Source organism: Egretta garzetta, unplaced genomic scaffold (genome assembly GCF_000687185.1).
Source record: "Egretta garzetta isolate BGI_Z169 unplaced genomic scaffold, ASM68718v1 scaffold241, whole genome shotgun sequence".
NCBI classification, from domain to species: domain Eukaryota; kingdom Metazoa; phylum Chordata; class Aves; order Pelecaniformes; family Ardeidae; genus Egretta; species Egretta garzetta.
In genome coordinates, this window is record NW_009258675.1 from 1,019,890 (window position 1) to 1,042,694 (window position 22,805).

The window sequence follows — 22,805 nt, forward strand, 5'->3', positions numbered from 1 at the left end:
ACCCCTCCTGTCTAAGAGCTCTGTGACCCATCTTGCACCTACTTTATGCTCCCAGATCTTCTTTGGATGCCCATTTTAGGCTGATTTGTCCCAGGCAAGGGACACAGAGGTGCAGGGTCAGACACCCAGCTCCTTTAGCAGCTCTCAGATACCCCTGCCTTGGTCCACCTGTCAGACCATTGATGGAGACTTTGATTGTGAAGAAAGGGAATTTAGAAATATTATTAGATGCAGGTTTTGCTACATGCATGCCTATGCAGATGAAAGAAACCAAATTTACAATCTAGGAAAACATTATCTGATTACAAAAACACTTGGCCCCTCTCGGAGAGTGCCAGGCCTGGGTGGAAGTTGATATTTGGCCACCTTGGGTTGCAGCTTTTGCTGCACTGTGGCTGGGCCATGGTATTAAACTGTATTTAATGCTCAGCCATAGGATAAAAGTCCTTATCTTGAGCTCCACTTGTGCATTGAGCAAGGAAAACAGTTCATTTCCATGGCCTTCGCTTCAGGCTCACCTTCCAGCATCCAGCCCACACATGTGGCATCAGTGGTTAAGGATTTTTCCTGGTCTGATCCTTCGAAACAGTGCGTTGCAGCTGGAGAACCTTGGCCACAGCCTGCACACATCCCAGCGAAGGAGCACGATTCACACCAAAGCACTAGATGGGGCTACGCGTCCGCTTCTCATTTCCAGTCCTGCAAATGTGAAATACTTCCCCAAGGCTCAGCTGGAAGAAAAACCCAAGCTGCACTGACCGACCGCAGGGAGCCCTCCCTGACGCTGCTTTCATGGACCACTTCACTGCGTTTGCTTTTATACCAGGGTGTGAAATTCAGCATCTCTTATGTGTGAACCTCCAGATCTGCTACCAGGTGTGGGGACACCTCTTTTTTGGACATTTCTAATGCAGCCTGAGCGTGAGCCGTTATAGGCAATGGCTGGGACTGGCCCCTTGCAGCAGGAGCTTCCAGCCCAGGATACCCTCAGTGCCTCTCCGAGCTGTGGAGCTACAACACTGACCTTCATCCATCCGCTTCTGAGCAGCAGTCAGACCTGGGGACAAGTCAGCACAAATTGCTGGCTGGTGACATGAGGGACAGCCCATTCGGGAAGGAAAAGTAGGCTTAGAAATCAAGCCTGATAAAACCAGGCAGAAGAAAGGGTGACAGGCATCAGATCCTCGTGATCACGCAGAGAAAAATCCCTTGGGGTTTTGAGCAAAGCCGTCATCTGTCCCCCATCTGCCTCTATAAACAGGAAAAGACTTGCTTAAAAATAACCCCAGACCTCTGCCCCCAGCCATAAAACTGAACACGCTCACAGTAATCTCGATACTCAACTCCTAGAACAAACCCACACTTCTTTCTTTTTGAAGATTTTGCATAAAAAGGCACGATACAACCAACTGCAGTGACCTGCAAACTTCTTTCCCTGACAGAGCAACACAGAGGGGTCATAAAACTGCCCCGCACCCCTGTCCCAATCCTTCCCTGCAGGTACAGTGACACCAAGCTCTGAAAAACCACACCAGCTGCTTCCCGTGAGCATCTGCTCTCCTCAGCAGAAAGGCCAAAAATTTTTGCTGAGGTATTTCATGGTCATTTATGTTACAGGAGCATGAAAGGCCCAGGCAGGCGGTGAGATAGGGGGTCAGTCCCAGGCGTTCCTAAGGCTGCACTTGGATGTTCAAATGAGATGTGTGTACATGCTCTGCCTTCTCCAGCCCACTGCCAAGGTCCTGGTTTCATTCCCCTCCAGCCCTGCTTGTCCCAAACCTCCTCCCCACCCTATCCCTTGTTTCCCCAAGTCCTTTTCTCAGGTTTCTCTGCTGCAGTCTCTTAACCCCACAGCAAATGCCTTCGCATCTCTTGGGTACAAACCATTTCATAGAATCGTCTAGGTTGGAAAAGACCTTTAAGATCAAGTCCAACTGTTAACCTCCCCCTGCTATCCCACCACTAAACCATGTCCCTAAGCACCTCATCTACCCTTCTTTTAAATACCTCCAGGGATGGGGGCTCGACCACCTCCCTGGGCAGCCCATTCCAGAGCCTGACAACCCTTTCCACCTGATCTCCAACTGGTCGGCCTCAAGAAGAGGCCAGGGAGACACAGCAGCCCAGTGCAGCACTCAGGAGTAAGCAAGGTGGCAGAGAAAGAGAGTAAAATGGCATAATCCAAAACGTATTGATGGCCCAAAATAAAGGATGCAGAACCAAAAGGGACGCAAGGGAAAAAATTATGAGCAACAATCCAGCTCTTGCAGAGGAAAAACTCTTGTAGCTTCTCTGCCAGGTCCACCAGGTCCTCGCATCCCCTCATCCTTACCTCAGCCTGAGGTGGTGGGGAAATAACTCCAGCTTGTGCAAAATGTGCTTTTCTTAAAGCTGAGATCAGGTAGAAAGGGGCTGGAGAAAGGGAGAAATATGCAAGGAACCTTGTTTCTGCTTCCCTCTCAGGCCTGGCTTACATACCAAAGGCCCAAGCCAGGGCTCAACACTTCCTTGAGCTACAGAATAATTATTTTAGCTACAGCAGGAAAGCAAAGACAGCTGAGAAGGAAGTGTGCAATGCTTAGCATTGCAGTGCCTGCTTGCATTTCTAGTTATCCTTTGTCAGAAAGATGGAAAAAATAAGTTTGTTTTTCTGTGACTTGCCCATCATGTTGCTGTTGACCTTTTGGCAGCGCCTTCCAACAAGCAGCACCAGCAACCCACCACCCCCAAAGCTGTCCCTTCCAGAGGCCAGGGCTCCTCACCACCCACAAGGAGGGAGCTGGAGCAGCTGCATTGAGCAAGAAGGATTTGTTCTCCTCAAAGGCATATATAGGAGCTTGGAAACAAGTTGGTTTTGGCCCAAGCACAAGAGAAGCAGGCTGTGAAAACAAATGACCAGGCAGATGACTCCAAAGGGAGATAAACCACCTACGTTCAGCCCTGCTCAACCCTCCAAGCGTGAGGAGCTCTAATTCCAGCTCACAGACTGGAAAATGCAAGTGTTAACAGGTATAAGAATTTCGATCAAGATTCAATCACAGGGGAGTTTGTTGTTAAACCACAAAGAGGTGATGCACAAGTGCTTGGGCAAGAAGAAAAAGCTGGAACAGGCAGGTAGCTGAAGAGGTTAAAGAAATCTGTAGGCCCTGCCTCTCCACTCCCCCACCTGAAAACCCAGTTCTGGTAATTCCTGGCCTTCCCTATCAATATCAGCCACAGAAGCTGTCACAGTTGATTTAATGCCTGCCTCCTACCTTGACCATCAGAGTTGCCACTGATGGTGTCATGACCTTGAGAGAGTCCAGCTTGTGAGGAGCACATACCAGGTCCCCACCAAAAGATCCCTTGCCATGCTTCAAGGAAGGCATCTTATTGTATTCTTTTTTTATTAAGAGTCCTGTTGCTTTGAGCATACAGGTGCAATAAGCTTTATACAGAGAGGAACAGGGAATAAAGGCAGAGCTTGAGCAGAAGGATGCCCTCGTGGCGATGTACAGGTCTGTCAGCAGCCATACAGAGACCAGCACAGAGCTATGAGCCACCACAGCTCCTTCCCAGGCGTGGCAGGGAGGATTATACGTGTATAAAACGGGGCAAGGTTTGGTCAAACAGTAACACCTTGCAACACACCCCCTTCGGCTGGGGACATGGTGAAATGCAGACGGCTCCATACCCACGTTTGTGATTCACCCCCCCAGTGGGCACGTGGGTGGGTGCTTCAGTCCCTGCTCACAGGGTTGTTTTAGGGAAAGTAAAAAAAAAAAAGCCAGGGAGGCAGAGAACACCGGAGACTTCTTGTGGCAAGAAAAGCACCTTGTGTGTGCCTGTGCAAGGCAGATAATCATATAGGGAGTTTTAGGTGTGGTGTGGCCAAGCCCCTCAGGGACTCAAGGAGTGGGCGGCCTACCTCCCAGCACCGCGTGAGACAGCGGGCAGGGCTGATGCCAAACTGATCAAACCTGATGTGACCAGCATATACCTACGTGTCGTGGTTTAACCCTGGCCGGCAACTGAGCACCACCCAGCCGTTTGCTCACTCCTCCACCCTGTGGGATGGGGGAGAGAATCAGAAGGGTAAAACTGAAAAACCTCATGGGTTGAGACAAAGACAGTTTAATGGGGAAAGCAAAAGCCGTACACACAAGCAAAGCAAAGCAATGAATTCATTCACCACTTCGCATGGGCAGGCAGGTGTTCAGCCATCCCCAGGACAGCAGGGCTCCATCACACGTAATGGTGACTTAGGAAGACAAACGCCGTCACTCTGAACGTTTCCCCCTTCCTTCTTCCTCCCCAGCTTTACACGCTGAGCACGATGTCATATGGTGTGGGATATCCCTTCGGCCAGTTGGGGTCAGCTGGTCCGGCCATGTCCCCTCCCAGCTTCTTGTGCCCCCCCAGGCTCCTGGCTGCTGGGGTGGTGTGAGGAGCAGAAAAGGCCTTGGCTCTGTCTAAGCCCTGCTCAGCACTAACAAAATTATCCCTGTGTTTCCCCGCGTTATCAACACTGTTTCCAGCACAAATCCAGAACACAGCCCCACACTGACTACTATGAACAAAATTAACTCTACCCCAGCCAAAACCAGCACACTACATTTGTCTACAAACATAACTCCCTGGGCTTCGGGAACTTTCAGGTCAAGACCTGTGCTGCTGCAACAAGTTAAACCTTTCCAGAGTTAGGTGGCTGCAGAACAAAGGGGTTCATTCCACAGCAGGACTCAGCTGTCCCTCTTCACACCCCTTCGTCCTTTAATTCGTATTTGGATCTGGTCATATGTCACTTCAGGCAATGCTTTCTTCAACAGCGCCTAGCTTCTCAGCAGTAGCATGTTTAACTATAATCATATTCTCCAGTTTTGCTGGAGTTGGTCACTATCTCAACCCCCAACAGGCAGGATTTTGCTGGGCTTTTTGTTTATAGCATGCGGGCAAGGTTGTTCTTTCCCAGGAAATCAAGAGCCTTCACTTTAGATGACAGCAACAAATGTTAGGTTGTCAGCAAGTATATCCTGGATTTATTTAAAGAGCTACGGGAAATACCATCACCTTAAGTACATTTGAAATTGGGAAAGGCAAGAGCCTTCCCAAGCAAGAGAAATTTCAGAGGGCAAGATCCAGGTGCTACCAAAATCAGTATTTGTATGAAACCTTGCCTCTGGCAGGCTGGAAGAAGAACAAGTCACAGCACAGTATCTGAGCTGGTCTTACCAGAGGTGCACAAGCTCTCCCTTTGTCTGCCCTTGGCAATGGGCAAAGACACCATGCTCATGCCACGGAGCTGCCACCACTGACCCCCTCCCATCTCCTGCTGGAGGTCCAATGGCAGCAGGTGAGCTGAAGCTATTGGCACACATCCATCCACTGAAGAGGCTGAACTGCTCTTCAGTTCCCTATCAGCATCTCAACAGACGACGCTACAAGCTGGAGACCCAGTTCCAATGCCAACCAGCCACTGACCATGGCCTGCCACCACCCGTTTCGGCACTTTCCCACTCCGCACACTCTATACTGCAACTTTGGCACGTGTTCGTAGCGTCAGAAGAGACAAACCATAACCTCACCCATGGTACTTTTCCATCGGTTTGTCTCCAGCTGAAGATAAACCAGCTGGGTGCAGGACTCCTATAAATGCATGAAAAACAGCACCATGGAGTCACACTTGGCAATTCAAAGTTCCCCTTTGTTTGAACAAAATCTGATCTAGCCAAAATAAGCATGCTGTTTATCGCTTTTGCTATTCCCTCAGTGGCCATACAAATCTGAACATATTGAAGGAATAAAAAAGCTTCACAAATTATCTAAATCGTCAAAACAGTTTCAGAATTGTTCAGTCCTAACAGAACTTCTGCTTATCTCACCCGACAGACTAAAGCGTAACAGATAATGCAAGTACGCAACAACCACTCTCAATGCAAGGGAAGACAAAGTTGAAGCTATGCTCCCTGCACAGGAACCATGAAAAAAAAAATTCAGCATCAGAACAGGTCAGACACATACACATCTGTGATAGCTCCTATGCAGAACGGAGAGTCACAAAGGGAAATTCTGATGTGGAACACAATGGCTTTTTATCACAGCTCCCAAATTCTTTGTTGACTTTTTAAACAAAGACCATTAAGGCATATCTACAAGGGCTGATGCAGATTCTTTGCAAAGTGTCAGATCTGGGACACAGCAGCACAGACACACACACAGCTTTTGGTTTTATCTCATCTCCAGCAAGACCGAAACACGAAGACCAGAAGCTACAGTCTGTCTCCAGCGCTGAAGGAGACACACCCTTGAATTTAAGGCCGGTGCCATAACCCAGTCTGAAACATCCTCAGCCCCATCAGTCAGTGTTGAGATGGGTTCTCTCTTCCAGGCACCACAGAGAGATAACTCTGCTGACAGGTAATAAAAAAAGCACAAATGAAAGGAGAAAAAGTTATCATCGGTCACTAACTCCCCTCTTCTTGAGTGCCTGGGATTACATTAAGAATTTCAACTGGACCCGTAAGACACGTAAAATCCGTAATAAAGGAGGCCGAACAAATTGCAAACTGTGAGACAAATACGTAAGTAGAAAGTGGTTTCATCAGTTTATTGCTTTTTGCAACCCGAACTTTGCTGCCATTTCACGGATGGTTGAGTCTGTGCAGGCGTATTCAATGCAGTACACACTACGACGGAGAACAACGTTTTATCACAAGGCATAAAACTGGTGGGAAAACAATCTAATCCTACATCAACATAATTTGAGAAGTTGACAGTAAATGCAGCATCTCCAAAAAAGCTATTGGCATTTACATTAATCAACTTATTTTTAAGTTACTGAGCAAAGCAAACGAGTGAGGGACCAAGTGCTCTGAAACACGTACTCTTGGTGTATTCGGGATGTCCTCCCAACACACATGTTCTGAAATCTTCCAAAATTTCATTAAATGAAATTAAGGTACTTTGCTTCCAGTTCAAATACCAGGCAAAAATAATTAGCGCATTTTAATATATTAACTAAAAGACTATCTGTATAAAACTCTTTGCACATGAAGTATTTTTAAATTAAACAATATCATTATTATACTTACCAGAAAAACATAGACTAGAAATTTATTGCTAGTACAAAATTAATGTGTTTCACATATGAGGAAAGTTAGATTAATATTATTGCTATAAACACAAACAGTGCCGGAGACAAGACTCTGATTTGCAAATTTGCTCACTGTCCACAACTGGGTTTCAAGGACATGTAGGTACATGAGGTCCACAACCTTCTTCAATTAGGCTTTACGATCTGATGTCATTTTATTGCCTTTTAATATAATGGTCAGAATCAGTCTGCTGCTGCTGTGTTCTAACATTATCATTAATTAGAACTTCTCTCAGTGGAAAAAAAAAAAACCAAGAACCAACCAAAATCCAAAAAAAAAAATCCCCAAAATAAAAAACCTAACCACCCTAATCTTGCTTTCCCACATTAGTATTTTGAAAATTTAAAACTACAACTACATTCATGTCTTAACCCATAACAAAAAAAAAAAAAAGTGGGATTATTCACAATGTGGAGAGTCCGAGACTATGAACAGTGTTTCTAGGCCTAGCTTTGATCAATTCGCTAACAAGCTTTCATTCACAAAGAAAGCATTTTTCACATACTATAGATTGAGTAACAACACTACTCAGTGCAGTCATACCTACTACTCTACTAGTAACAAAATGAAAACTAACACCAAAACCTGCTGGCAGATCTGCACAGTCCAGTTTCTTTGCAATGCACTGATTTCCAGTCACAAGAACATATATTTCTAGCTTTTTTTTTTTTTTTTTTTTTTTTTTTAAGTATGTTGCTCTCAGCAGTTATCTAGCTTGCTACTAGATGATGCTACTTTCTCAAAGTGATTTTCTTCTTAACTTATACACACTCACCCAATTGCTGACTTAAAAGCTGATCTGGGAAAACCATCAATTCTCCCTTCAATTAAATAGTCAACACTAGAGTTCGTAAGGGTTATCATCATTATAAACTATTAAGGTTATGATATCTGTAATTAATTATTAAAGGATCATAAAGTCAACCAATGGAAGTTTTAGCCTAGTCATAGATTCTATTATTGCTAAATGGAAGATTGCTACAAACCAGTGTTTTATAGAACCAGCAATTTTCAAGTCACTCAAAAAAAGGGAGGGGGGGGCAGCAGATTTTGTATTAATGCCACTTCTTTAATTGGGGTAGCTGAACTCTATTGCAAATCAACGAGTTAAACATTTATCTGGGTATTCAGGAATGGACATGACAAAAGATCTGATTCAGGTGAAAGTCTCGTACTGTCTAAACCCTCTTCTAGTGTGCCCTAGCCCCAACCATGCCTCACGACAAAGCACGATTCTAACCCAATACATTAATGCATCAGTGATTTTAATATCAATCATGACCACCAAAGTACTTACTATTCAGTTGCTGCCACAACAGTTCCTTTGCCTTCACCTCCACTCCTGCGTTCCTCCTCCACCCCCAGCAAAATATTAGTACAAAACCAAAAGAATATAAATACTTGAAGGGGGAAACACAATGCTCAAGTTGCAAGAAATGAAAGACTTGAGAAGCATATGCCTTTCTTTTCATGGCATGCATGAAAAGGAGTCATAAACCAAGGACTGGACCGACAAAGACAGTAGTTCAACTCTTGGATGCTGTTAGACATCTCAGGATAGTGTTGTGCGTACCATATATATCTGAAAAGAAAACCTCTGCTTTTCTTCAGACAACTTAAAACATTAAATATTTTAAATGGATCTCTTTCAACTCTGAGTTGTATTTACATAGCTATCCACAAAAATGTGCAAAGTAAAATCTGACATCGAAATAAATTTAAAAGTCCAACAAATTGAACTTGACATTAAAAAAGGCAGCAGAGATTCCATGTCCATTCTATACATGCTTTGAAGAACTACTTAAGACTGAAAAGGTTGTTCCAGCTGAACCTCTGGAAATTTAACAAATCCAAACCACACCGCACTTCAATCACTAGCTGTCTTTGCTGCAGAATTCACAACGTATCCCACCAGTGAGGTCTCTGATAACTTTTTCTTTGATCAGTTTTTGCAGGAATTTTGTTTCACTTGTCACATTGTGCATAGTTTGTCCATTCATGGCAGCCATGCAGAGGTTGTTGTAATAGTGCAAAGGTGTGCTGGGCTGATCGAGGTCATATCCAAATCCTGCTAAACTCACTTCATCACATAAATGTGTGGCCAGAACAACTGCTGTGACCCCAATTGTAGGTACATTCTAAAAAGGGGGAAAAAGAAGCCCGCTGAATTAAAATATATTCTCCTTTGCCAGTTATATAAACACTTCACAAGAATTAATGGCTTTGTCTATTCCCTCTCCTCACTTAAAACTGAAATCAATTGAACAATCAATTAAAACTCAAATAAATTACAACTAAAACTAAAAATAAATTAAATGATCCAGTAAAACTAAAATCTTCAGGGCCAAATCCCAATACAACTTGAGTATCTGCCCGTAACAAGACTTTTGGCTGTCAACTCTAAATTTTTTTCTGTGAAGGCAAGAGGCCCTACTACTATGTAGTTAGAACTGTAAGTGAACCCTCACTCCAAACACTCAAACAACTCCTGACCGGCAGTTAAACTTGACATTTCTTGATGAATTCTTACTTCAGTCTTGAGCAACACATTCTCTAACAGTAGTCTTCATAACATGCCTTTTCACTGAATAACCCACGAAGGTGGCAAGTATACTACGATAAAACTAAAAAATACGTAGGTTGGCATGTTACATCATTTTTATAAATAAATGTGAGAAGATGCTTCAAACATTTGTGCAGTAACACTGCCATTAAATTTTTTCATACGAAAAGTAAAAAGATGATGGTTATTCACTATTGTTCACAGTCCAAGAGAACTAGTCACATTCAATTTCTCAAACAAATAACTAAAATAACAAAAATGCAGTGTATAATTAAACGGGGCAATTCATCACTCCATACTATTGCTGGAGTGAAGGACAGAGGGAGGATCTACCCATCAGCTGGTATTGAGCATGTTGCCATACACAGCAATTCCAACAGCTGGAAGGTTGCTTTACAGTGGCCTGGTTTCCATACTCTCTCTGCCTTCCCTGCAGCTAGAGACACATCTGTCTATAGGCAATTGCTGGTTTGACTTAGCAGGGCTGCTCTTAACACACTTAACATACATCAAATGCGTGTTTTGAATATTTAACAGCAGTCACAGTGACGTGTGAGTGAACACACTTGAACTGGAACAAATTTATGCCTCGCTGCATCTGAATGCTTTGTAAACCAGGTCACTTCATGTCAGCATGCGCAGCCATAATACCTCATCTAAAAAGGTGAGCTGAAATCCTACTTTGATTTTAAACGAGAAAATACAGGAGTTTTTTGAGAAGACGTTAATTTCCCCTATTACTTGAGACCAGCTCTGAAACTGCAGAGAGAAACTATATTAAAGGTAGAGCCTAAGACTTTTTCCGTTTTTTTATTTTACTTTGTATTTTATAGTCTCTTTCTCCTAAAAACAAACTTCTTACCTTATCCCAACCCCAGAATTTTGACCGAGGTTCAGGGAACTGTAAAATGTCCAAAGCTGTCTCTTTGATGATGACTGGATTCAGAATCCGAAACTGCTTTGATGTAAAAGGAATTTTCTCAGCAACCTCCTTCCAAAAGAAGAGTCGCATCCACAGAGGCTAAGAGAAAGAAAAAAAATAGTTCAGCAAAGGCAAACTCTGAGACTGCAAAGTGTATGGCAGACAGTACACAAGTTAAAGCATTCACCCGTGCTTCTGAGAAATTCAGGAAACAGTTTACAGCTAAGATGGGTTCAGGAATACCAGTGTACAGCTCAAGTGACTGACCCAGAAGAGGAAAAACCTTCTAAGTATTTGAAATGGCAGAGAGGCTAGCAGGGGGAAAGTTGTTTATTTTGAATATTTGACTGCACTTTGTGTTCAATCAGTCAACACATCCACCAGAACCCACAAGGTTCTTTGGACCTTCCCCAGCACAACTGAGCAGGCAGTATTTAAAGAAATGGGAGAGGGAACCACAGTTTTCCACGAACATTAACCAGGCACTCTGAAGCAAGCACTGGATTTAAAACAATTCTGCCTGGGATTTGAAGTGAACAACTGTTGTTTGACAGCGTCCACCTAGTGATAAATGCAAAGCTGCAGAAGAGGATTTACACAAGATTGAGCAAGCTAGATTCTGATCTCATGCCACTTGAAGTCAATTAGATGCATGCTAATGCAAAAAACAACACTAAATCAGGCTCATTTTACAAATCTTTCCATATAGTATGTAACACTAGGCAAATAATAAAACCCATAGCTGCAACATAGACCTATGTTTTTAAACAGGCTTATTGCTACCCTAACATGCAACTCTACAGCAGCTTAAACTGATCAAATCTAGGTTGTCATGGTCCCATCTTCCCACCTGTGCTCTGAACAAGTTTACTGAAGTCCCAATGCCTGCAGGGAGAGCTGATCCAACTGAAAGCCTAGTATTTGAAAGAAGTATGTTTTCAGTTCACAGAATCAGAGTGGTTGAGGTTGGAAAGGACCTCTGGAGTCAAGTGGTTCAACAACCCTGCTCAAGCAGGGCCACATGGAGTCAGCTGGCCAGGACTGTGTCCAGATGGCTCTTGAATATCCCCAAGGATGTAGACTCCACAACTTCTCTGGGAAACCTGTGCCAGTGCTCGGTCACATTCATGGTAAAAAAAGTGCTTCCTGATGTTCAGAGAAAACCTCCTATGTTTCAGTTTGTGCCCGTTGCCTCTGGTCCTGTCACTGGGCACCACTGAAGAGCCTGGCTCTGTCCCCTCAGGTATTTATGTACATTAGCAAGATTTCCCCCTGAGCCTTCTCCTCTCCAGGCTAAACAGCCTCATCTCTCTCAGCCTTCCCTCATAGGAGAGGAGTGCTCCAGTCCCTTAAGCATCTTTGTGGCCCTTTGGTGGACTCTTTCCAGTATGTCCATCCCCAGATCAGTTCCTAAAACTGGCTCTCTGCACCAGCAAAAACACCAGAGCAAGGAAGAAGGTGGGGATGAACAGATCTGCTCCTAAGCCATGCAAAACAAGAAAATGTACTCTTTTCATAAAGAACATACTTCAGTCTTGTAATTCACTAACAGAGGATGTTGCAGATGCCAAAAAGTAATCACTCTTTCAAACCCCCACAAAACAAATTATAATACAGAAAGCCATCCTTGTACTAGTCGTTCTTCAAAACCAAACCTTAAAATATGAAATAGCCAGACAGCTTCTAAAACAAGTAAGTTACAGATTTGACTCAAGTTAGGAAGCCGCTGGTCATCAAAATTACCACACTGCTGCAGTGAAGGTCATAGACCAACACTGTCTTGCCCCTGGTGAAAGAGGTTCCTTCTATCAGTTCCTTAGGAATCTCTGCATTTCTTTAAATATTCAGTGAGAAATAAACAAACTCTTAGTTTTGGAACCCCAGACAAACATGAACTGACAACTGCAATGCTGCTGTTACACATTAACTGCAGGTATGCCTACTGTAGCAGCACAGGTTTCAGCTGTTAAAAAATAACATGGACTGGCATCCCTACTCTCATTTCTGTTTCAGGCTCTGCAGACTTGAACAAAGTCACTTAAACCTAATGTGAAATTAATTCCACTTCAGTAAACGCTCGGTATGTCACGTAGCTTGGTGCAAACCACCAATATCTGCAGAAAAAAAGAAGTGTTACTGTCAGCATGGAGCTTCAACATGAATGCTGGTACCAACTGTAGCTAGGAGACACAGCTAAAAACCCCACAAAGTTAACTAAAAAGATCCTCGGTATAATAAAACAGGAAGTGATCAGCCAGCTTTTTAAGCACTAGAAAATTAAAAAACACCAAAAATTACAGGTACATAATATATTACATACCAAGGTTTCATTTTTTACCATTGCTTGAAGCCAATTGAAATCAACACTTTTAAACAAAACAGCCACAAACAAGCTAGCAGGAGGATACTCGTGTTCAGAAAGGGGCGCTCCTTCCGGGTAAGTCATCCGTATAGTAGTTTTGTTACCAACGTGATCTGTGTATCCTTGAACTGGTGCATCATTTAACCTAAAAAAAACCACAAAACAAAAAAACCCCACACCACAATGGAGAGAAACTATATTTAATAAACATGGGTTACAATTTCATTAAGAGACACTCATCAGACACTAAGCAAAGAACTTGTATTTGGCCCACAAATTTTTAACAAGCAGAGTACAGCTTTTTCTCAGTATCTTGGTGTTCCTCGTCTCACACAGTCATCCATGACTTATCTTTGAGAGGAAGCCAATTCTATTTCTGGATTAACTGGCACAAGTGCAAAACTTCAAAAAGAAAAGCTTGAATAGAAAAGTAACTTAAAACAGCACTGCAGAATTTCATATGCATTGCCTTGTGCCAACTCAGAGAGGCTTAAAAGATGAAGGGAAAGAAAACATACAGGTAGTTACCTGCGTTATTTTTTTATACACACATGAGTATTACACACAGCAAGGCATTCAAATTATCCCTTCAGTATAATGTCATGCATCCTGTGGGTTTGCATCATTCCAGCTCACCAAAAATTTCAGATGCTAGCACACTGCTGACAAGAACAGCATCATCCAGCTCCATCAGTTCTGCAGAACAGCATTAAGTCCCGCAAAATTTTCTGTATCAACAGAAAAGTCACCTTCATGCTGCCAGCCCTAATGTCAGAGAACAGTTAACGGAAGTTCTCTGTCCCTCCGCATGCTAATAGGTTTGCTTACCTACGTATAAGAGATATTGACTTGCTGTATCAAGTCTTCCCTTTTTAAGAGGTGCAAGTCTTTACAAAGCAACTTGGGAAAACATTTGTGTTCAATTTGTGACTTTACATGAATGAAAACACAAAGAAGGAGAGTTCAAACAGTAATGTTCAGAAGGCACATATACAGAGCATGTATTCTTTTAATTCAGACATTAGAAAACATGGGTAATCATAGACAGCATGCACTGATCTTGTAAAGAGAAGGAAAGACAAGCATACTATGCAGTGTGCAAGCAAACTGTTTACTGAAACACTAATTAATTTTATTGTGTTTGAAATAGCTGCTATAAAAAAAAATCCTTCAAAAAAGCATTGCAACTAGCCAAAGGGAAAAAGGCAGAGATGAGTCCTAAAGTCTGCCTCTGAAAGTTTAAACATATGAATGGATAAAACCAGGATTGTCTACTTGTCTAAGTCACTGGTTTCTATCTCATTTCTGCCCATGTTTTGTTTGGTTGGTTTTTTTTTTTTTTACTTGACGTCCACAAATAATTAAACTGAATTCCTGTCTTGTGAACACAATGATTGTCCTGTTTTCATCTGGGACAGAGTTAATCATCTTCTTAGTAGCTGGTACAGCGCTGTGTTTTGGAGGTAGCACTAGAAGAATGTTGCTAACACACTGATGGTTTAGTTGTTGCTAAGTAGAGCTTAGACTGGCCAAGGACTTCTCAGCTCTCAGCTCTGCCAGGTGCACAAGAAGCTGGGAGGAGATATGGCTGGGACAGCCGACCCCAACTGGCCAAAGGGCTATCCCACACCCTATGACATCATGCTCAGTATATAAGCTGGGGGGAAGGAAGGGGGGACGTAGGGAGCAATGGCATTTGTCTTCCCAAGTCACCATTACGTGTGATGGAGCCCTGCTGTCCTGGAGATGGCTGAGCACCTGCCCGCCAGTGGGAATTAGGGAATGAATTCCTTGCTTTGCTTTGCTTGCGTGCGCAGCTTTCGCTCTCCCTGTTAAACTGTCTTTATCTCAACCCATGAGTTTTCTCACTTTTACCCTTCCGATGCTCTCCTCCATCCCACTGTGGGGGGAGTGAGCGAGCGGCTGCATGGTGCTGAGTTGCCAGCTGGGTTAAACCACGATGATTTATTTTGCTCCTAATACTTCAAATTCCATCAAGTGGCAAGTAAATTTCTCAAAAGCACTTTCAGAAATACTCTTGTAAGTTGCATAACTGTTGGCGATACTTTCCCCTTAAAAAACAAAGTCATCTCATAAAGTGAAGTTGAAGTATTTTGAATCCTTAAGTGGAAAATACCTACCTTATAACAATATCAAACTGATTCAATAAGTGACCCAGCTCTGATCCATGAAGAATTCCACCACTGCCAACAACAACACAACGCTTACAGTGTTTTGACTTCAAATCCTCTGGTAAATCATGCTCAGGTAAGAGTTCAAGGAGATTTTTAAGCTTATCAAAGAACTTGTTAAATCCAAAAGGAGGTTCATATTTAAATAAAGCTTCATCTTCATTTATATTTTTTCTTACAAAGGGAGATATGTCCATGCTATATTTCTCTGCAAATAACTTCCCCATTTCTTTCTTCACATATGAAGGTCGGCACTGTTCTTGCAATGCAGCACTGGCATACTGTTGTGCTCTCTAAAACAAAACATCCATGATTTCAGTCAGGAAACCTAGCTTCAGGAACAGACAAAGCCCTCTCAATGCATCCCACCAGCTGACCACCAGCAGTCTAGCAAACACAGGGATTTATAAAGAAAGCTTAAAAATGGAAATACAAGCCATTTTAAAGCATTCACTCAAACGCAGATACTAACCAGTGCAGGGTTCCTGCAAAGGAAAGTCTCTCCATCCGATCACTTAAATCTGGATAGGAGCTTTTCTAAAGAATAAATTAGGCTACTAAAAGAGCTAAGTGAAAATGAGCCATTTGAGAACATTTGTACTGTTACTTAGAAAAACAGATTAAAAAAAATCTAGACGTGCTTCTATCCATCTAATTCAGCAGCAAGCCAGCAAGTGGAATTCCACTCCGCTGCTCAATTGCGTGACCCAGGTTCTGCCTGTGGTAGGATTTTACCAGAGACACATCCACTGGGTTCAAGTTCTGTGAAATGGCAGGCTGGACTTGCTTACTAATCAAAATGAAGCAACACTTCTTCCACAAGTATTGCCAATGTGGTATTGCTAATGACTAAAACCCAACTTTAAAAGGAATGCAAGGTGGAGGTGTTTCAGGTCTTCTTTCAAAGACTAGTCACCAAAATAAAAGACTACAGTTCCATATTGCATAAAAAGATTAAGCTATCAGATAAAACTACACATTGATCCATCTCACTAAAAAAACCTAAACCAAAACAAAAAACTATTCACGTACAGGTTTTTAGAAATCTAAAACGGCAATCAGGTATCTGATGTAAGGAAAAAGAGAAATAGCAAAGGTACTAATTTTATCAGTTAAAAAAAAAAAAAAAAACGCTTTTTGCATGTTCTCTTTCCCAATACAACTGCCAATCTTTCCTCCACTGGAATAAAAAAAGCAAAACATGAGCAAACACAGCAGTCAGTGTCAAGATTTAAATATTGTGCTAACTCAGTTCCCCTTCTGCACTGTTAAGGAAAGGGAAGTGTGTGGCTGGGTACACAAGGAAGGAAGTTGTGCCGCTTTTATTTTATTACTATTTTAAACAAGGTAGTTCTACAGAACTGCCTCTGCCACCGTTACAAGCCTGGGCATAAACAGCACGCTTCTTCCTGGGCAAAGCACAACTGAGCAACTTCATGCTGTACTTTGCCAGCAAGAGTCAGTGGATGTTTGGAAAAGCCTCATTTTTAAGGCTGACAGTTGTGCATCCTATCAGTAAAAATTAATGCCAATCACTTGAAAACCACCACAAACAGTTTGCAATCAGCTACTACCTAACTAAACAAAGACCAATGCTATCTCCTCATCCTGCATCTAACACAAACAAAATGAATCATGAGACAGCAATAAACACAGTTCATGCAGTCTTTAGGTTTGCTTGGCTTAAGGTGCTGGTGGCTTGGAAGCAAGAATATGTTACTGAAAAATGAAGTAAGTCAAACGAGAAGAGGAGGCAAAGAGGCTCAGAAGGGGAAAAACATGCACTGAAAAAGGTGGGGAAGTGTGGGAGGATGCACATGCGGTGATGCTGAGATGAGAGTATCTTAACTTAGGGCTTCTGCTGTAAGCTGTGTCTTAGCATTGAGACATTCAAAGATAGAAATGTAACAACTCTAACCCAAGGTGTACTGTTATTAAAGAGCAAACAGGTTAAGTAGCAAAGGCAGAGAAACATCAGCAAGAATTAAGAGAAAGCTTTATTGAAGCCACATGCCACTGTTACACCAGCTTAAAAGCCACATGCAAAACCATAGTTGAAGTAAGTAGCTGCTACCTTAAATAGATAAATGAACAAAGAGCTACATCCTCCTGCACATTTGCCCTGTGATTCCAAAACCATCTGAGCAACTACAAGGCAAAGCAGACTGGGGAACTGGCTTAGGTAAAAATAAACCTTTGGTTTAATGTGTTGGGCTTGGGGCTTTTTTTTTTTTTAATGTTACTTTTCATTTGCATCAATTTTCTGATCACTAGTGTCATCTTCACTGACACAACAGTATGAATACACATCCATTTCAAATGTTACTCTTAACAGCCACAGTAATCTCATTTTACCCCTAAAATCCAGTTTCTCTACGCACTTCTGTTGGCACTCCACAAGAACAGAAACCAGAAGTTCTATGGCATGAAATGAAGCAAAACATTTTCCCCTCACAGGATAACTTCAGCATTCTAGTTCTTTGTTATAGACCCTTACAACTCTTATATTGTCAATTTATAACTGTATCTTTAAGCCAAGTAAAAAAAAAAAAGCCAAAAAATACCAACCCTTACACGATCGAGGTCCACAAACGGCATTTTTGTTCTGTCACATTCTTCAGGGCCAAAACGTAATTTGACGATATAAAGGAAGCACCCTCCAACCACAAACAGTGCAAGAAGTCTAAAAACAAAAAGGAGTGTGTAGGGGTAGGAGAGAGGGGAAAAAAAAAAATAAATCATCTTTTTTCCCAGTAATCCATCAATTGTTAAATAAGTATTTTTAAACAAATTTAAGGCAGTTGGTTTGGGCTGGGACAGAGTTAATTTTCTTCCTAGTAGCTGGCATAGTGCTGGGTTTTGGATTTAGGATGAGAAGAATGTTGATAACTCACTGATGGTTTAGGTGTTGCTGAAGCAGTGTTTACACAAAGACTGTGCAGCTTCCTATGCTCTCCCAGGGGCACAAGAAGCTGGGAAGGGGCACAGCTGACCCCAGCTGGCCTAAGGGCCATTCTGTACCATATGACATCATGCTCAGCAAACAGAAATGCAGGAAGAAGGAAGCAGAATGGGACATTTGGAGAGATGGTGTTTGCCTTCCCAAGTAACCGTTACACATGATGGAGCTCTGCTTTCCTGGGCATGGCTGAATGCCTGCCTGCGGCTGGGAAGGAGGGAATGAATTCCTTGTTTTGCTTTGCTTGTGTGAGTGGCTTTTGCTTTCCCTATTAAACTGTCTTTGTCTCAACCCACAAGTTTTCTCACTTTTACTCCTCTGATTCTCTCCCCCATCCCACAACGTAGGAGTGAGTGAGCGAGCGGCCGGGTGGTGCTGAGTTGCTGGCTGGGGTTAAACCATGACAAGGTTCATACTTGCATTTGCTTCAGACCAAGAAAATCTATTGCTTAGTTCACTACAAGTCTTTCACAACTCTCCCGAGCTATCTGCAGGGAAGTACGAGCATATATAGATGCTTTGATAAGGAAAATGTTGCATATTGACACTCTGATTTATGCAGTTCTATGCCTGCATCATATACTTTAAATATAACTCTGATGGGTCAAACAAACTCTCCTCACGTAAAGAAACCAAAAGTGACTTTTGTCTTCCGACTTTAAAGGGTAACTTTATTTTTAAAAATATATATTTTCATGCAAATTAAAGGAATGGAACTTCAAATTGCAAGATTTTGGGGCAACAAGCAAAACTTCCAACTCACTGCCAGGCTAGAATGCAGAATTTAGATGCTCAGGTTTATCTTCAGAAGCCTAATTTAATTATTTACATCCCCAAAACATGCAGAAGGAAAAAAACCCAAAACTTTAAAATTGAGTAATATAGTCTATCCGTGGTTTTGATCTACTCGTTTCTCATTCCTAAAGAACCTCACTGTTGATCGCCAAATATTCATTTGGCTCATTTCATGTCTGAACCAATTTGCAAAATTACATCATTATTCGGTTAGAGTTGTGGTTGTTGCTCAAGTATGTAGTTTGAGCTTCATTATTGATTTTCATTTCCTATGGTTTCCTAAGGACTGGACATTTGTTTAAATGTCTTAAAAAAAAATACAACCTACTAAGTGTTCAGTGCTTCTTGAAACTCTTTCAGATGAAGTTAGTACAAGTTTCCAAGATTTAAAAAAACAAACAAAAAAACCCCCCAAACCTTGTACCATATGGGCTAATAGATGCAATCCTGGCACTTAATTTGTAGTATGTGCTGCAAGTAAGGTAACCTCTGAAAAAGCAGCACTGTTCTCACATCTGATTTAACCAAATTAATTTTTGCATTGATAGGGGGTCTAAAACCTCCATTAGCATGTTAGGTTGCAACCCCTGGAAATCAGCTGACTAGTAGAAAAAGCAGATTCACAGGAGATGGATGAGGTTGGTTTTCCTCCACAGAGGCTTATCAAGTAGCTCTAGATTGGATTGGGGTTGCACCATTCAGGTGCTCAAAACACCAGTGGATATAACAGTTTGGCTTTGGGTTTTTTAAGCTTCAAGACCTAAAAATTCATATGGCAGAGGTGCATCACAGTAGTGAGCTTTTTTGGTTTAAAATATGGTTCTGGACGTACACTAGCACACACTCATTAATTCCAAACAACAGAGCAATCAAGATTTTGTAATGTAGCATTTCAGAAGTGTTTATCATAAACAAATTAACTATGAGGGGACACCTCCCCAAAATACCTACTAAAGGTCCACAGCCCTTCAATTTCTTCAATTACCAGACTGTAACAAAAGTCTCAACACTGTTACCTACCTGGATACAAAAAAGATTGGAAATACCTGTGAGTAAAGTACTGGGATCTCACGTTGGCTTGGGAAAACAGGTGCCACTACGGGAGAACCTAGGCCCTCAAAGTGTTTTAGGTGCCCCAGGCAAAGCTGTGCGCCTAACCCTCCTTTCAGTTCCTCTGACAATCTCATCCCTTGATTTTTGCATCCTTTTTGTAACTGCCCAGGCTAGAGGGAGAGCAACAGACCTCTATATTGCCGTGACAATGACACTTACTTGCGAGTACCTTTTAAAAACCAGCTTGGTCTTCTCATCTTCATGTGCGGCCACCTTAAACCATTGCACAGGAGGTGAACAATCACTTTTCAGCTTCACAGAGTTATTGTCACTCAGCATTGCTGTAAAAAAAGAAAGAAAAAAATTCTCATAACTTTTTCTGAATGGAAAGAAGTCCAGAGGACATCCAATGACTGTTAGCTTACTGTTTGCCAGAGAAGACTGCAATTCTTGGTTATCGTGTCAGGAACACAAAATCACTCCTGACCTCCTTGTGACCAAGAATATACTCATTTCAGATGCACTGCCAGGACATAATTCTAAAAATATGTACATGTTGCCAGGTACAGGTCTTGCATTCCTCATAAGCCTAAAGTCTAATAATTGCAGCTGTATCAGTTACTATCAAACACTATTGATTGATCTTGGTCAAACACCATTTTGTTTGAATAATTATTAGACCCTGGACAGGAGAAAAAAAAAAAAAAAAAAAAAACCACTACACAGTATGCTCATGTATTTAAGAACCCTGAATGAAAGCATCCAGCTACTACGCTACCCTGATCCCATCCTCAAAAGTACAGCCCACACCTCAAATCAACTCCCTGATTTCCCTGAGGTTAAGCAATCCTGTCTCATCATTGGTCTGAATCTACTGCTGCCCTCCTTCAGAAGCTCCAACAACATGGTCAGCAAGTTCAACAGCAAGCACCAAAGAGGGTGGCAGGAAATTTTGCCTGGCACACAACAGGACCAGGAGGCTGCCAGCACAAGTTCAGTTTCTGTGCACAGCAGCAGCTTCCCTCCAACAAACACTGCGAACCCAGCAGGAGCACACAGTGCTCCCTCACAGCTGGCCAAGTCATTGATCATTAGCTAACGAGAAGCAATCTCGCTGCTTACTGTTTGCAAGCTCCCACAAGTTTCTACCAGCATGTTTCAGTTCTGATTTTGGAAAAAATGCAGGCTGGCACATCAATTTGTCACAGGCTGCTGCCATTAAAGATGTGAGCAAACAAGGAAGTGCCATGCAAAGCCTACCCATATGAGCCTGCTGGGTTTACCCTGAAAGGAGAAGGGATACAGGCAAGGGTTCTTCCTGCCCTGCCAACCTCCTGAAGCAGCACTCCCTTTGATCAGCTAACCATGGAAGGCTGCAGCCTGACCCTCTGCAATGCAGAATTTCAGCCCTACTCTGTTGCTTAAATGTTGCTTAGGGGAGCCCAGAATACAGACACAGTCTCCATAGGAGTATGGTGAATGCTTCCTCCTTTATTCAGAGCTACAGACATATTTATACTGAGGGATGGGGTCCACGCGACATAAACAACACTTTCATTGGTTCAACAACATTGTCCACGTGCCTCTAGATACATGCTGATTGGTCTAACACACAAACACACGCAATTGGTTTAACACACAAACACATGCGCTATCAAATGCAAGCCTTACGATTAGAGCACATCCTGGTTAGTCTGCAAGCTTTGCAATTAGAGCACATCCTGGTTAGTCTTATCAAGTTCCTTTGTTCTTGTTTACAACACGTGCAAACACATTGTCCTTGTCAAAGCCGGGATTGTCCGTGAGATCCCATAGTATTTTATGGCCTTGTTGTTCAAGAAACTCCTCTACAATTCCCCCTTTTTCTTTTTGGACAATCCAGGCGTGTTCTAGCACCTTTGACATTACCTTCTTAGCACATGATAGTAAACATCCTAATAACAAACACCCTATTATAAGTATAATTATCAAGGTAAGGCCTTTTTCTAATAATACGCGCAAGCATCCTGAAATTCCTCAGGCTGCCACACTGGTGTTCCTATCAGGCATGTACGAAATGGGTCTCCCGGGGTGGCCAAACTTAAGCACAGGGAACTTTGGCCTGTTAAATTAGCTACCGTGACCCAGACATTCATTCTGGGTGAGATCTTTTTCAGTAACTCCTTCATTCCCCAACTATTCTGGAGACATGTCCCTATCACAATTAGCCACACTACTATCTGCATTTCTTTGTCCGTCTAGATCTTCCTCTTCCTTGTTTCCATGGTCGTGAGGAGCTTTCACTGCCGGTCGCGTCCACTTGCTGGGCGCCCAAAGGGGTCCGGAATCTGTCAAAACACAAGTGTAGCCTCGACCGCTAAAGAGCATTGTCCCCAGTCCCGCCCATAAACCTGTTTTTGGGTCTTTGTACATCAGCTTTATACTAGATTCGCACATTCTTGTCTCCTTCTTATAGTGTAACATAGCAGGAGGTACCTCTTGTTGCCCTGACACACTTAAAAAATTCAGAGTAAAGAGCACTTTATACAAACGGATGGAAGGGTCTATTTCAGCCTCTAATTTTTGTTTGGCCAATGTTTCCTTAATGGTTCGATTAGCTCTTTCCACTATAGCTTGTCCTGTAGACACATGAGGAATACCAGTCACATGCTTAACACCCCACCGTTGTAGGTATCGATTCACCTTTTGGCCCCTATAGGCAGGTCCATTGTCAGTCTTTATTACTTGTGGGACTCCTAAAACTGCAAAACAGGCAGAAAGGTGCCGAATTACATGGACTGCTTTCTCTCCTGCTTGCGCAGTAGCCCATATCATATGTGAAAAGGT

At 42.5% G+C, this 22,805-nt stretch overlaps 1 protein-coding gene across 3 annotated transcripts in view; it reads right to left on the reverse strand.

Annotated features, from left to right (window-relative positions):
• Positions 1–6,584: 6,584 nt before the first annotated feature.
• ST3GAL5 (ST3 beta-galactoside alpha-2,3-sialyltransferase 5) overlaps positions 6,585–22,805 on the reverse strand; it is a 32,492-nt gene continuing 16,271 nt past the window's right edge. The window contains exons 2-7 of one of the 3 annotated variants that reach the window (XM_035888636.1): positions 20,209–20,320; positions 17,747–17,855; positions 15,122–15,465; positions 12,939–13,125; positions 10,559–10,717; positions 6,585–9,271 (exon numbers count right to left, since the gene is read on the reverse strand). In XM_035888636.1, coding sequence (XP_035744529.1) covers positions 9,008–9,271; positions 10,559–10,717; positions 12,939–13,125; positions 15,122–15,465; positions 17,747–17,855; positions 20,209–20,318 — 1,173 coding nt within the window. In that variant the 5' untranslated portion in view covers positions 20,319–20,320 and the 3' untranslated portion in view covers positions 6,585–9,007. Of the gene's footprint in view, positions 9,272–10,558; positions 10,718–12,938; positions 13,126–15,121; positions 15,466–17,740; positions 17,856–20,198; positions 20,321–22,805 lie in introns of those variants that run through there. The other 2 variants (XM_035888635.1, XM_009648869.2) reach the window with 2 other exon arrangements.